The sequence below is a fragment of the Sapajus apella genome, unplaced genomic scaffold (assembly GCF_009761245.1).
Source record: "Sapajus apella isolate SASKATOON/1434 unplaced genomic scaffold, GSC_monkey_1.0 scaffold4, whole genome shotgun sequence".
NCBI lineage: Eukaryota > Metazoa > Chordata > Mammalia > Primates > Cebidae > Sapajus > Sapajus apella.
In genome coordinates this window covers 48,222,079-48,237,816 of record NW_022436944.1, presented here as the reverse complement: position 1 = coordinate 48,237,816, position 15,738 = coordinate 48,222,079, and the positions used below count along the sequence as shown (strand labels likewise).

General features: G+C 37.3%; 1 protein-coding gene across 3 annotated transcripts in view; it reads right to left on the bottom strand.

The window, feature by feature from the left end:
- ZCWPW2 (zinc finger CW-type and PWWP domain containing 2) overlaps positions 1–15,738 on the bottom strand; it is a 166,642-nt gene that overhangs the window by 99,062 nt on the left and 51,842 nt on the right. For all 3 annotated transcript variants that reach the window (XM_032259677.1, XM_032259692.1, XM_032259683.1), the window contains one exon: positions 8,686–8,845. In XM_032259677.1, coding sequence (XP_032115568.1) covers positions 8,686–8,845 — 160 coding nt within the window. The remainder of the gene's footprint in view (positions 1–8,685; positions 8,846–15,738) is intronic.

The window sequence follows — 15,738 nt, the reverse complement described above, 5'->3', positions numbered from 1 at the left end:
GAGGAGGTGTGCTATACTAAAAAAGGGTTATTTGAGTTCTCTAATTTATATAAACAGAAATCTGGAGAACAGGCATAAGAATGGATATTAAGGGTGTGGGATCATGGTGGAAGGAGTACAGGGTGGGATCAGGCTGAATTTATTGATTTAAGCTCACTAAGTAGGGACTCTGCTTTTAATATTACAGCTTAGGGAGGTAAAAAAAAAAAGGTTCTAATAGTTTATTTTCTTGGTTATGTGAAATATGGATTAAAAGATAGTTAACTATGAGTGAGCTGGAAATGCCTAATCTCCCTTGAATCAATGTAGAGAAAGGGGTCCAAAAGCTTAGGGAGATTGGGATGGTGGAGTAGATTAGTCACTTTAGACCTACTCATCCCAGCTAAGAGGGTCCAGAAGAAATGCCCTTGACCAATGTCTTAGGAAATAGTTTTATGAGGGAAGCACCTGTAATTTCGAGGAGCCCTGTAATTGTTCTTCTCTGTATGTCAGTCTAACAGTGGGAACCACAGTCACTCAACTACAAAATACAATGGAAATAATTGGATCCTGAGGTGGCAGGGGCCAAGGAACAACACTCAACATTTAAAGGCAAGGTGGGCATAGCTATTGTAATGGACAGCAGAAGCAAAGCAGCAATCAGAATAGTCTGACTTGCATAAAGCTCTGGTATTGGCCAGTTAATCACGGTGTTCCTAGAAGTGAAATTGATAGGAATCCTAACTGCATTCCTACTTAATTTATACAAGCAGATAACTTCTAGGTTGAATGGATGAAAGAGTAATTTGAATTAGAAAAACAGAGAATCACAGCCCCTCAATCAATTTCCAGACTTGAGCCAGTTTACAGACCCAGAATCTCTTGAAAGAAGGGGAGGCCAGGTCACCTTGGGGAAGAATCCCAGTATAATACCAACAGTTTATACAGTGAATGTTTCTCACATCGCTCCCCAAGGAGAGCTCTGGCCTTTCACCCAGGGAACTGTGCATTGTGGAAAGAGAAATGATCAGACATTTCAGCAACTACTGGACACTGGCTCTGAGCTGACATTGATTCCAGGGGACCCAACATGTAATTGTGGTCCTCCAGTTAAAGTATGGTCTTATAGAGGTCAGATAATTAGTAGAGTTTTAGTTCAGGTCTGACTTACGGTGGGTCCATTGGCTCCCTGACTAGTAGAATGAGGGCTATTATGGTGGGAAGGGCCAAATGGAAGCCATTAGAGCTGCTAATTGATTTACTAGAAAAATAGTAAATCAAAACAATATCACATCCTGGCAGAGACTGTGGAGATTAGTGCCACCATCAAGGACTTGAAGGATGCAGGGGTGGTGATTCCCACCACATCCTTGTTCAACTCTCCCATTTGGCCTGTGCAGAAGACAGATGGATCTTGGAGAATGATAGTGGATTATCATAAGTGTAACCAAGTGGTGACTCCAATTGCAGCTGCTATAACAGAAGTGATTTCACTGCTTGAACAAATTAACACATTTCCATGTATTTGGTGTGCAGCCATAGACTTAGCAAATGCCTTTTTCTCTATTCCTGTCTATAAGGCCCACCAGAAGCAATTTGCCTTCAGCTGGCAAGGCCGGCAATATACCTTTACTGTCCTACCTCAGGGGTATAGCAACTCTCCAGCTTTTTGTCCTAATCTTAGAGAGCTTGATCACTTTTCACTTCCACAAGATATTACACTGGTCCACTGCACTGATGACATTATGCTGACTGGATCCAGTGAGCAAGAAGTTGCAAACACACTGGACTTACTAGTGAGACATTTGCATGCCAGAGGATGGGAAATAAATCTGACTAAAATTCAGGGAACTTCTACCTCACTAAAATTTCTAAGTGTCCAGTGGTGTGGGGCTTGTTGAGATATTCCTTCTAAGGTGAAGGACAAGTTGCTGTATTTGGACCCTCCTATAATCAAGAAAGAGGCACAATGCCTAATGGGTTTATTTAGATTTTGGAGGCAATGCATTCCTCATTTGGGTGTGTTATTCTGGCATATTTATCAAGTAACCCAAAAGGCTGCCAGTTTTGAGTATGGTCCAGAACAGAAGGCTAGCAACAGGTACAGGCTGCTGTGCAAATTGTTCTGTCACTTGGGCCATATGACCCAGCAGATCCAATGTTGTTTGAAGTATGAGTAGCAGATAAGGATGCTGTTTGGAGCTTTGGGCAGACCCACTTAGGTGAAACTCAGCGGAGGCCTCTAGGATTTTGGAGCAAGGCCCTGCCATCTTCTGCAGATAACTACTCTCCTTTTGAGAGGCAGCTCTTTGCCTGTTACTGGGCTTTGGTGGAAACTGAACATTTGACTACAGATTATCAAGTCACCATGTGACCTGAATGGCCTATCATGAGCTGAGTGCTTTCTGACCCATCTAGCCATATAGTGGGTTGTGCACAGCAGCATTCCATCATCAAATGGAAGTGATATATGAGATCCGGCTTGAGCAGGTCTTGAAGGCACAAGTAAGTCACATGAGGAAGTGGCTCAAATGCTCACAGTCTCCATGCCTGCCACCCTGCCTTCTCTCCCCCAGCCTGCACCAATGGCTTCATGAGGAATTCCCTATGATCGGTTGACAGAGGAAGAGAAGACTAAAGCCTGGTTCACAAATGGTTTTGCAAGATATGCAGGCACCACTCAAAAATGGACAGCTGCAGCACTACAGCCCCTTTCTAGGACATCCCTGAAGGTCAGTCATGAAGGAAAATCTTCCCAGTGGGCAAAACTTCAAGCAGTGCACCTGACTGTGCACTTTGCATGGAAGGAGAAATTGCCAGATGTGTGATTATATACTGATTCTTGGGCTTTAGACAATGGTTTGGCTGGATGGTCAGAGACTTGGAAGAAGCATGACTGAAAAATTGGTGGCAAAGAAATCTGGGGAAGAGGTGTGTGGATGGACCTCTCTGAGTGGTCAAAAACTGTGAAGATATTTGTATCCCATGTGAGTGCTCACCAATGGGTGACCCCAGAAGAGGAGGATTTCAATAATCAAATGGATAGGATGACCCATTCTTGGATACCACTCAGCCTCTTTCCCAAGCCACCCCTGTCATCACCCAATTGGCTCATGAACAAAGTGGCCATGGTGGCAGGGATGGAGATTATGCAAGGGCTTAGCAACATGGACTTCCACTCACCAAGGCTGATCTGGCTGCAGCCACTGCTGAGTGCCCAATTTGCCAGCAGCAAAGATCAACACTGAGACCTTAATATGGCATCATTCCTTGGGGTGATCACCCCGCTATCTGGTGGCTGGTTGATTATATTGGACCACTATCACCATAGAAAAGGGCAGAGGTCCTCACTGGAATAGACACTTACTCTGGATATGGGTTTGTCTAACCTGCACACAATGCTTCTGCCAAGACTACCACCCATCAATTCACAGAATACCTTATCCACCATTATGGTATTCCACACAGCATTGACTTTGACTAAGGCACTCACTATATAGCTAAAGAAGTGTGGCAGTGGGCTCATGCTCATGGAATTTATTGGTCTTACCATGTTCCCCATCATCCTGAAGCAGCTGAATTGATAGGATGGTGGAATAGCCATTTGAAATGACAATTACAATGCCAACTAGGTGACAATACTTTGCAGGACTTGGGCAAAGTTCTCAAGAAGACTGTCCATGCTCTGAATCAGTATCCAATACATAGTACTGTCTCCCCTATAGCCAGGATTCATGGTTCCAGGAATCAAGGAGTAGAAGTGAAAGTGGCATCACTCACCATTACCCTTAGTGATCCACTAGCAAAATTTTTGCTTCCTGTTCCCACAACATTATGTTCTGCTGGCCTAGGGGTCTTAGTTCCAGAGGAAGAAACACTGCCACCAGGAGACACAACAACAATTCCATTAAACTAGCAATTAAGATGCCACCTGGACACTTTGGGCTCCTCTTACCTTTAGGTCAACAGGCTAAGAAGGACCTTACAGTGTTGGCTGGGGTGATTGACCTGGACTATCAAGATGAAATCAGTTGACCAGTCCAAAATGGAGGTAAGGAAGAGTATGCATGGAATACAGATCCATTAGGGTGTCTCTTAGTATTACCATGCCATGTGATTAAGGTCAATGGCAAACTATAACAGCCCAATCCAGGCAGGACTAAAAATAGTCCAGACCCCTAAGGAATGAGAGTTTTGGTCACTTCAACAGGAAAAAAAACCATGACCTGCTTAGATGCTTGCTAAAGGCAAAGGGAATATAGAATGGGTAGTAGAAGAAGGTAGTCATCAATACCAGGTACAACCATGTGACCAGCTGCAGAAATGGGACTGTAATTGTAATGAATATTTCCTCTTTCTTTGTTAAAAACATGTTGGTGCATATATACACTTGTACTAAGAAAAGATCTTCATTTTATTTCCTTTTTCCTTTATCATGTGACTTAAGATTTATTGACTTCATATCAGCATTTAAGGATCATTAACTATGTAATAGTATTTGTGTTGGGGACTGATGCATTTCCATTGACCAAAGGATAGTTGTATTACGTTAGGCATAATTATGACCTTATTATTGTCTTTATTTGAAGATTATGTATGATCTCAGGAGATGTGTATAGGTTCAAGTTGACAAGGGGTGAACTTGTGATGGTTAATACTGAGTATCAACTTGATTGGATTGCAGGATATAAAGTATTGATCCTGGATGTGTCTGTGAGGGTGCTGCCAAAAGAGATTAACATTTGAGTCATTAATCTGGGAAAGGCAGAGCCACTTTTAATTGGGTGGGCACCATTTAATCAGCTGCCAGCGAAAATAAAGCAGGCAGAAAAATGTGAAAAGGAGAGACTGGCCTAGCCTCCCAGCCTACATCCTTCTCCCATGCTGAATGCTTCCTGCCCTTAAACATCAGACTCCAAGTTCTTCAGTTTGAGATTTGGACTGGCTCTCTTTGCTCATCGAGCTTGCAGTCAGCCTATTGTGGATGCTGTGATCATGTAAGTTAATACTTAATAAACTACATATATATATATATGGTTCCCTCAGCCACCAGGAGACACAACAACAATTCCATTAAACTAGAAGTTAAGATGCTACCTGGACACTTTGGACAGAGGGATATATATATATATATATATATATATATATATATATATATATATAAATAAAGGGGAGTTTATTAAATATATACTTATTTAGTTACTAAGTATATACACAGTTTTAGATACAACATATTATATATTTTATTTTATATAATATATAAATATTGTATATTTTATATTTCATATATTTTATATATATATATAAAAGGGAAGTTTATCATTAACATATATATATGTATCTTATTAGTTCTGTCCCTCTAAAGAACCTAATACACTCAGACTCAATAATTTCCATTGTTTTGTCACGTTTGCTGATTCTTTCTTCTCTCTACTCAAATTTGCCTTTGAATCACTTTAGTGAACTTTGCATTTCAGTTGTACTTTTCTGTTCCCAAATTCTTTTGGTTTTCTTTCAGGTTTTCTATCTCCTTTTCATATTTCTCTTTTGTTCATATATCATGTTCTTGACTCTCAACATTTTCCTTTAGTTCTTTGAGCATCTTTAAGACAGTGGCTTTAAAGTCTTTGTCTAATAGATCTGCCATCAAGTTTTTCTCAGGGATAGTTTCTGATGATTTTTTTTTTCCTTTAAATGAGCCATACTTTCCTGTTTCTTTACAGGCCTTATGAATTTTTGTTGAAAACTGAACATTTAATAGTATGGTAAGTCTGAAAATAAGATTCTTCCTCTTCCCCCCAATTTGCTGTTTTCTGTTATTGCTTTTGTCTTTTTATTGTTGTAGACTATCTTTGTGCCAAGGATCAGCCTGAACTAAAACTTTAGTTCTGCTTAGGTCTCTTCTGAGCATGTATCTTTTCCTCTGCCTGTAGAGTCACTTTCTAATTTTCCCTGTATATGCAGTTGATTTCAAATTTTGTAGTGTTTACTATATGGCCTTCACAAGAGGAAAAATGAAAAAATGAAAGGGGTGGTGCAAAAGTGTGCCAGGCTTTTAATCCCCTGGAAGTGACTTCAGCTGAAGGGGGAGGGGCTTGCAAAAATGGGGGAGATTACAATAACAGTAGCTGTCCCTTTCATTGTCTGTACCTTTGTTATCATAAGCAGCAACGAGCAATTACAGCACAGATCCCCAGTATTTGGAAAACAGGGTTCTTTTTGCCCACCTCAGCTCCTGCAAGCTGTGTGCAAGATGATCCAGAAACATGTGCACAACTGCCTGCTGTTAAGGTCAATAGTAAACTACAACAGCCCAATCCAGGCAGGACTAAAAATAGTCCAGACCCCTCAGGAATGGAAGTTTGGGTCACTTCATCAGGGCTGCGGATGGGGACTGGTAGCTGCTACTGTGTTAAGAGCTGAAGTTGAAGGAAATTAACTGCAGCATACAGTCCAAGCCTTTTCCTGGAAGTTGCGAGCCTTCAATAGACTCCAGAGTTCAAAAATAGTTACATTAGACAGATTCTACCAGTGTCTGATTGTTTTCTAGGTAGACAGATATATTCCGGGAACTTTCTACTCTACCTTCTTCCCAGAATCCCATCTCTGAATACTTTCAGGAATATCAAGGTTTTTTATAAGAGAGGAGGCTAGATTTCAGTTATATGTATAGCTAACTATTAAAAAATAAAATCTATAAACTAACATCAATTATAAATCTATAACAAAAATGTTGCCTTCACCTATTTTCTGGAGTATATCTCAGTATATCAATGAATAGTTTCATTAATTGTGGGAAAACACTAACTGTATGACTAGAGAATGACTGAGTACTGTTATGCTCTTAACAATAAAATTAATTAAGTTAGAGCTCTCATAAACATGGCAACATGTACCTATTAAATTAACTATTTAAAAGACTAGACAAACATGATTAACCCAAAAGAAAATAGTTAAAATCTTCATAATAAAACAAAAACTATTTAATTTAAATCCATATAAGGCAGGTCTTTGTAGGCAAATTTATTTCTATCCCATCTTAATATATGTACTGCAAAATATAGAGAGTCCATATTCAGTGAAAATCCTGGAATATTAATAAGTTGTTAAATTAATTAATTTAGAAGAATTAATTTAGAGGAAAATGATATTTAAATAGCATATGAAGTAAAATTTAGTCAGCTATAACCAGTTAAAATTATATATGACTATCATTCTTCATCCAGTTTTAGAAAAAGTTATCAAATAACTTACACAATTTATATATCTTTTCTCTAGAAAAAAATTTTTAAAACTATGCATTGTCTAACTATACATTACTTTTCATGTATGTGGTCTTTCTTTCTGAAGACAGGGGCGTGTATTTAATATCTGGATCAATGTGGAAAAGTATAAAGATAGCATCAGAGGATATAGGAGCTCCAAAAACGACTATAAAAGACTAAATCCCTGGGAAGTCTAGGCAATAGAATGTAAATTGGGGTCAATACTATCTCCACTTTCAAAGGACAGGAAAATCTCAGCTATCCCAATGTAAGATTCTAAGGTCAGCTTCATGAATGCTAAAACATTTCCCCATCCTTTATAAAGGGGGAACAGATGGAATACTCTATCCTGTCTTCTGTGGTTGCCAGCAAAAGAATCTAGGAGCACATTCAAAACATCAGAGCACAGAAGATGCCTCATATAAAGATGACTGGATCACAACTACTATGAAATTGATTTATATGGCATTATTCCATACTTGAATGTTTTCATAAAAACAGCCTTCCCTCTTACCCTTTTAAAACTGAATACCAAAATACTGTTGCCAAAGATACAGTAAAAACCCATTTTAAAGTACCCCTAATTTTCACAGATTTAATTTTACTGTGGATTAAATTGCATGTTTCAAATACACATATTACTTATTTGTAAATCTAAATATGTACACATCTATTAACAAAACAAACAAAAAACATCCAGCTGGGCACAGTAGTGTGTGCTTGTAGACTTAGCTACTTGGGAAGCTGAGGTAGGAGGACCATCTGAGCCCAGTAATTCAAGGCCAGCCATCTCAAAAAATATGTAAAAAGGAAAAAGAGAAAATATCCAAATTGAGTAAAAGGTATTCACATTTCTGACATCTACATCTACCATTTCATCAAGTTTTAATGGAAGTATGATTATCTGATGAAAAGTTTCAATATTAGAATGTAAACACAGATCATTTAATTGATTTACCAACCTAACAGTCTGTCCATTAATTGAAGTGTGAGATTTAAAGTTTAAAAGGAGTCAAAAAAATACTGAAGAGTTAGTATAAATGAAATATTCCATTTGAAATTTGAAAAGCTGGTTGCAATCCATAATTAATTTTTCCTGTGAGCTATGGCTACAACAGAAAGTCTCCTCTTCTCAAGAGAATTAAAAAATTACCCAATGATAGTCTTAAAATTGTTTCAAAAGGCAATCACATAAAGTCTTGTTGATTTTTATTATATTGCCATTAGAAAAATAAAAGTTAAAACTCCCATAACTATATCATGCCCATGCTTTCTTTGAGAAAAAACTTTAAAAATAAAAATATTTGAATTTAAATAAACAGCATACATTATTTATATAAATCTAAAAGTAAACAATTATATATTTTATGATTAAAGATAAAAATTACCATAACTAAAAACAAGTGAAAGAATAATAAAGTTTTGATGTTACCGTACCTACCTTTAATGTGATACTATAATGTCCAACAAATGTTGCACTTATCCATGATCTGGAATGGGGATCACCCAGGAATTCTATGTGATACTCTTCAACATTTCCATCCAGGTCATAGGTCACATACTTCCGTTTAAAATGGTCAGGGCAAAGTATTCCTGGCCAACTTTCAAAAGAAATTATTTTTAATTATTTTGATGCTTTTAAAAAGGCTGACATCAACACATCTATCACAATCACGTATTGAACTTTCTCCTCTGAATTTTCACAAAACATATATTCCTACTTCTATCTTTCAAAGGTAGGATATTTGATGCAGTAATAAGTTGCATTTTATAGCTATAGAAAGCTCTGAAATACTCAGAAGTTTAAGATACAGATAAGACATGAGAAAAGAATGATAAAGCAAAAGAATGATCTCTAGGGACAATAAGATATTTAGACACTAATGATAGAAAACAGAAAAAAAAGATTCATCAGATTCATGCAGAGCTGAATTAACTCAAACCAATCAGAATGATTAATCAGCAAAATGTTAACCCACTAAGCATGACTTCTGATGGAGTAGGAGAGAGCTGATATTTCCTGAGCCAGGTCTGCCAAAGGAATCCTGGTGGCTCAGGCTGTGATAGTGCTGTGGAGTAAAACTACTGTGGGAAAATCAGATATAGAGATCAGAAGTTCTATCCTGTCCGCTTCCCCCATCTGCTCCATTGCCAGGTGACCACATTGTTGAAAAATCTTCAACACTGAAAATAAAAATTACTCTTTATTAAAGACAAACCTTTAGAGATATGTTCTTTCATGACATAAACCTCTACAAATTACTTGAAGTGTTTCATTTTTCTTTTTGGTCTTCATTTCCCACTTTTGCCTTTTCTATTCTTCTTTTTTTTTTTTTTAGTTTTATTTGTTTTTTTTTATTTATAATATGCAGCAGAGAGCTCCTGTCATTAACATCTCTAATAAGCAAAATGAAATAACATTTCTATATGGAGTCTGAACCAGAAATTAGAGAATAGTCCTGAAAACCTCTGAAGTGAGAAAACTCACGCCTAAGAAGTGTTTTATCTGGTTTATCACATTCTGCTAAAAAGGAAGTTTGAAATGACCTAAAAATTTTACAGGTACATAATCACTATAAAAATTCCTCATTGTGTATGTAAATAAAAACAAATTTAGTGCTAAGAAAATCAGAATTATTATGTGACATATTTGCTCAATATTTAAAAAATAATTTCTGTAATTTTAAACATTAAAATGAAAATTGATTCAAGGCTATTGTAAAAGAAACTGAAGAAGAATATCACAGATATTTAAAAGTTATCCAAAAAAAGACTAGGGTGGAATTGGAAGAGGCAATGTACTGAGGCAAGTTAATGATGCCAGTGTTGTGAGAACACCTTGGAAGTTTTCATTATCAATTTGATCCTCCTACCAACCTGATGAAGTGATGAATAAAGTTTTGATGTTAGGTAGCTGGGTTTTTTGGGGGGCTTCTTTTTTTTGTTTTTTGTCTGTTTGTTTTGTTTTTGAGAGGGAGTCTTGCTCTGTCACCCAGGCTGGAGTGCAATGGTACAATCTCAGCTCACTGCAACCTCCATCTCCCAGGTTCCAGTGATTCTCCTGCCTTGGTCTACCAAGTAGCTGGGATTACAGGTGCTGGCCACTACCATGCCTGGCCAATTTTGTATTTTAGTAGAGATGAGGTTTCAGTTTCACCATGTTGGCCAGGTTGTTCTCAAACTCCTGACCTCAAGTGATCAACCTGTTTTGGCCTCCCAAAGGGCTGGGATTACAGGTGTAAGCCACCACTCTCAGCCTATTTTCTTTAAGTAAAACTCTTGGAGATATCCTGGACCTTTCTTAAGAAGACTGTTAAAAGAAGGTGGAAACATGGTTTGAAAAAGGACTTTCTAATGCCAAAGCCCAAATGTTTTCCACTAGACTAGATCACAGTCATGGCTCAGAAACAAGACCAGTACCAAAGGAAGGGAAACCTTAGAGAGGCTATATTCAACTCAAGAAAAGAAAAAAATAAAAGGACTTAAGAAGAATTAGCCCAAAGATGGAATACTCAGCCTCATAAGTTATATTTCCCTGCTGATTAAGAGTCTAAACAACTATTTGGTAAAGAGTAGCAAAGTGTGTGGTGTATAGTATATGCTGTGTGTGTGTGTGTGTGTGTGTGTGTGTGTGTGTGTGTGTAAGAATGTGCTTTGCTTATTGAAGTGGGGCAACCACATGATCTCTGAAGATCTTCTCTAGCTCTATGATAAAATCAGTTTGAGGAGGTTTATCTTATACCATAGTCAAAAGAGTAAAGTTACTAAAATAACAAAAGGACTTTCATATCAGATGTTTGATCAATAAGGATTGCCACTGTATCAAGACCAAGGATAGAATGATGGTATTCTTTCAGTGAAATAAAATTGAAAAAGATTATAGATATATAGATGAGTTTATCTCAGTAATATCTATTTTTTCCATTCAGATAATACATTGTAACTATAGCTAATTTATCTTATATGTCTATTTCATAAATATTTATTAATGTCTCAAAAATTGACTTTTTATTTTAAAAACTACAACTGTGAAACTAAGATTATCATCTTCTATTTAAATCACACAATGTAAATTATTGGGCTAAAATGCTGTGTTTTAATATTCTATCCATGGCAAAATTGCACTTATATATCAACAAAGTGTTAAAAATTTAACAAATCATTCTAGACTCTAACCTACTGTTCAGAGAATAAAGCAGGAAGGGAAGGCAGTGAATAAGGTCAGCAAGCTATGACCAGGAATGTACAGTAGAAATATGATGGAGTTTTATAGATCAAGGTATGAAATATGCCAAACCATTCAAAAATCTGTACAGCTGTCAAGTGCTCATTCACTTTACAGCACTGTAAAGTCCCAGTTAGATAATGATGTTCAGAATCTCAAATCCTATACCCTTCTACCTTCTGTATGCCCCAACATGTTATAGCTCAGAGATATGAGACACAGAATGCTTAGATTTTTTCCAATATTTCCTAGTGGTACAGCAAGGACTAACAAATGCTCAAGTCTCTTAACTAGCAACATTTTCTCTGGTTTTGAAATGCACCAGACAAGAGGCACTGATACAGTTAGGATTGTGTCCCCACCCAAATCTCATCTTGAATTATAATTCCCATAATCCCCATGTATTTTAGGAGGGACCCAGTGGCAGGTAATTGAGTCATGAGGGTGATTACCCTCATGCTGCTATTCTCATGATAGTGAGTGAGTTCTCATGAGATCTGATGGTTTTATAAGGAGCTTTTCCCTCTTTGCTAAGCACTTCTCCTTGCTGCTGCCATGTGAGGAAGGATGTGTTTGCTTCCCCTTCTGCCATCATTGTAAGTTTCCAGAGGCCTCCTCAGCCATGATGAACTCTTTGCTTTATAAATTACCCAGTCTCAAGTATGTCTTCATTAGCAGTGTGAGAACAATCTAATATAGGCACCAAGCAGGTATCTAGACTTCATTGTAACTAGTAACATACTTGGTACAACTGAGAGGAGAAAGAATGATACAGATACATATTTGCCTCATTAAGATAATTATTTATAAACTAAATTATTTAAATAATTTTAAAAACTAAAGAGAGTATACAAATCAACCTACGAAGAATCTGAAATCACAAAAATAAAAAATCCATAAATTGCTGAATTTGAGGACTGTAGATTACTAATCTGTTAAATTATCAATTGATATCAGTTATAAAATCATAAATCTACCCAACCCATAGCCAACTTTAAAAAGTTATTATTTGTATTAGTTCATTCTCATGTTGCTATAAAGAACTGCCTGAGACTGGGTAATTTATAAAGGAAAGAAGTTTAACTTATTTGACTCACAGCTCCAAATGACTGGGGAGGCCTTGGGAAACTTATGATCATGGCAGAAGGGGAAGCAAACATGTCCTTCTTCAGGTGGCAACAGGAGAGAGAAGTGAGAGGGTGCTGAGTGAAAGGGGAAAATGCTCCTTATAAAACCATCAGATCTCATGAGCACTCATTCACTATCATGAGAAAAGCACGGGGGAACCACTCCCATGATCTAATCACCTCCCACAAGCTCCTACCCCCAACCTGTGGAAAGTACAATTCAGATTACAATTCAAGATGAGATTTGGGGGAGGACACAGAGCCAAACCATATGATTCTGCCACTGGACCCTCCCTAATCTCATGTTTTCAAATTTCAAAATACAATCATGCCCTTCCAACAGGCCTCCAATGTCTTTTGTTGTTGTTGTTGTTGCTGCCAGCAGTACTTTTTTTTTTCTTTTTTTGTTTTGTAATACTTTAAGTTCTGGGTACATGTGCAGAATGTGCAGGTTGGTTACATAGGTATACATGTGCCATGGTGGTTTGCTGAACCCATCAACCCACCATCTACATTAGGTATTTCTCCTAATGCTATTCCTCCCCTAGCCCCCCAACACCCAACAGGCCCCAGAGTGTGATGTTTCCCTCCCTGTGTCCATGTGTTCACATTGTTCAACTTCCACTTATGAGTGAGAACATGTGGTGTTTGGTTTTCTGTTCCTGTGTTAGTTTGCTAAGAATGATGATTTCCAGCTTCATCCATTTCTCTGCAAAGGACATAAACTCTTCCTTTTTTATAGCTACATCATATTTCATGGTGTATATTTGCCACATTTTCTTTATCCAGTGTGTCACTGATGAGCATCTGGGTTGGTCCAAGTCTTCGTTATTGTGAACAGTGCTGCAATAAACATATGTGTGCATGTGTCTTTATAGTAGAATGATTTATAATCCTTTGTGTATATACCCAGTAATGTGATTGTTGGGTCAAATGGTATTTCTAGTTCTAGCTCCTTGTGGAATTGCCACACTGTCTTCTACAATGGTTGAACTAACTTACATTCCCAATAACAGTGTAAAAGCATTTCTATTTCTCCACATTCTCTACAGCATCTGTTTTTTCCTCCCTTTATAATAATGTTTTTTCTTGCCTTTATAATGATCATTCTAACTGGCATGAGATGGTATGTCAATGTGGTTTTGATTTGCATTCCTCTAATGACAAGTGATAATGAGCTTTTTTTCATACGTTTGTTGATTGCATAAATGTCTTCTTTTGAGAAGTATCTGTCCATATCCTTAGTCCACTTTTTGGTGGGGTTGTTTGTTTTTTCTTGTAAATTCATTTAAGTTATTTGTAGATTCTTGATATTAACCCTTTGTCAGATGAATAGATTGCAAAAATGTTCTCCCATTCTATAGATTTCCTGTTCATTCTGATGATAGTTTCTTTTGCTGTGCAGGAGCTCTTCAGTTTAGTTAGATTCTATTTGTCAGTTTTGCCTTTTGTTGCCATTGCTTTTGGTGTTTCAGTCATGAAGTCCTTGCCCATGCCTATGTCCTGAATGCTATTGCCTAGGTTTTCTTTTAGGGTTTTTATGGTTTTAGGTCTTATGTCTTTAATCCATCTTGAGTTAATTTTTATATAAGGTGTAAGGAAGGGATCCAGTTTCAACTTTTTGCATATGGCTAGCCACTTTCCCAACACCATTTATTGAACAGGGGATCATTTCCCCATTACTTGTTTTTGTCACCTTTGTTAAAGATCAGATGGTTGTAGATGTATGGTGTTATTTCTGAGGCCTCTGTTTTCTTCTATTGGTCTATATATCTGTTTTGGTACCCATACCATGCCATTTTTGTTACTGTAGGCTTATAGTATAGTTTATGTCAGGTAGCATAAAGCCTCAAGCTTTGTTCTTTATGCATAGGATTGTCTTGACTATGCAAGCCCCTTTTTGTTCCCATATAAAATTTAAAGTTTTTTCCCCCCAATTTTGTGAAGAAATTCAATGGTAGCTTGATGGGGATTGCATTAAATTTATAAATTACTTTGGGCAGTATGGCCATTATCATGATATTGATTCTGCCTATCCATGAGCATGAAATGTTTTCCAGTTGTTTGTGTCCTCTTTTATTTCCGTGAGCAGTGGTTTGTAGTTCTCCTTGAAGAAGTCCTTCACATCCCTTGTAAGTTGTATACCTAAGTATTTTATTCTCTTTGTAGCAATTGTGAATGAGAGTGAACTCATGATTTGGCTCTCTGTTTGTCCATTATTGGTGTATAGTAATACCTGTGATTTTTGCATATTGATATTGTATACTGAGACTTTGTTGAAGTTGCTTATCAGCTTAAGGAGATTTGGGGCTGAAACGATGGGGTTTTCTAAATATACTATCATGTCATCTGCAAACAGAGACAATTTGAACTCCTCTTTTCTTAATTGAATACCCTTTAATTCTTTCTCTTGCCTGATTGCATGGTCAGAGGTTCCAATACTATGTTGAATAGGAATGGTGAGAATGGGGAAACTTGTCTTGTGCCAGTTTTCAAAAGGAACACTTCCAGTGTTTGCCTATTCAATATGATATTGGCTATGGGTTTGTCATAAATCAGTCTTATTATTTTGAGATATATTCCCTCAATACCTAGTTTACCAGGAGTTTTTAGCATGAAGGGCAGTTGAATTTTGTCAAAGGTCTTTTCAGCATCTATTGAGAGAATCAGGTGGTTTTTGTCACTGGTTCTCTTTATGTGATAAATTGCATTTATTGATTTGCATATATTAAACCAGCCTTGCTTCCCAGGGATGAAGCTGACTTGATAGTGGCGGATAAGCTTTTTGATGTGCTGCTGGATTTGGTTTGGCAGTATTTTATCAAGAATTTTTGCATCAATGTTCATCAGGGATATTGGCCTGAAATTTTCTTTTTTTGTTGTGTCTCTGCCAGGTTTCGGTGTCAGGATAATTCTGGCTTTATAAAAATGAGTTAGGGAGGATTCCCTCTTTTTCTATTTTTTGGAATAATTTCGCAAGGAATGGTACCAGCTCCTCTTTGGATGACTGGTAGAATTCAGCTGTGAATCTGTCTGGTCTTGGATTTTTTTGATTGGTAGGCTGTTAATTTCTGCCTCAATTTCAGAACTTGTTATTGGTCTATTCAGGGATTCAACCTCTTCCTGGTTCAGTCTTGGAAGG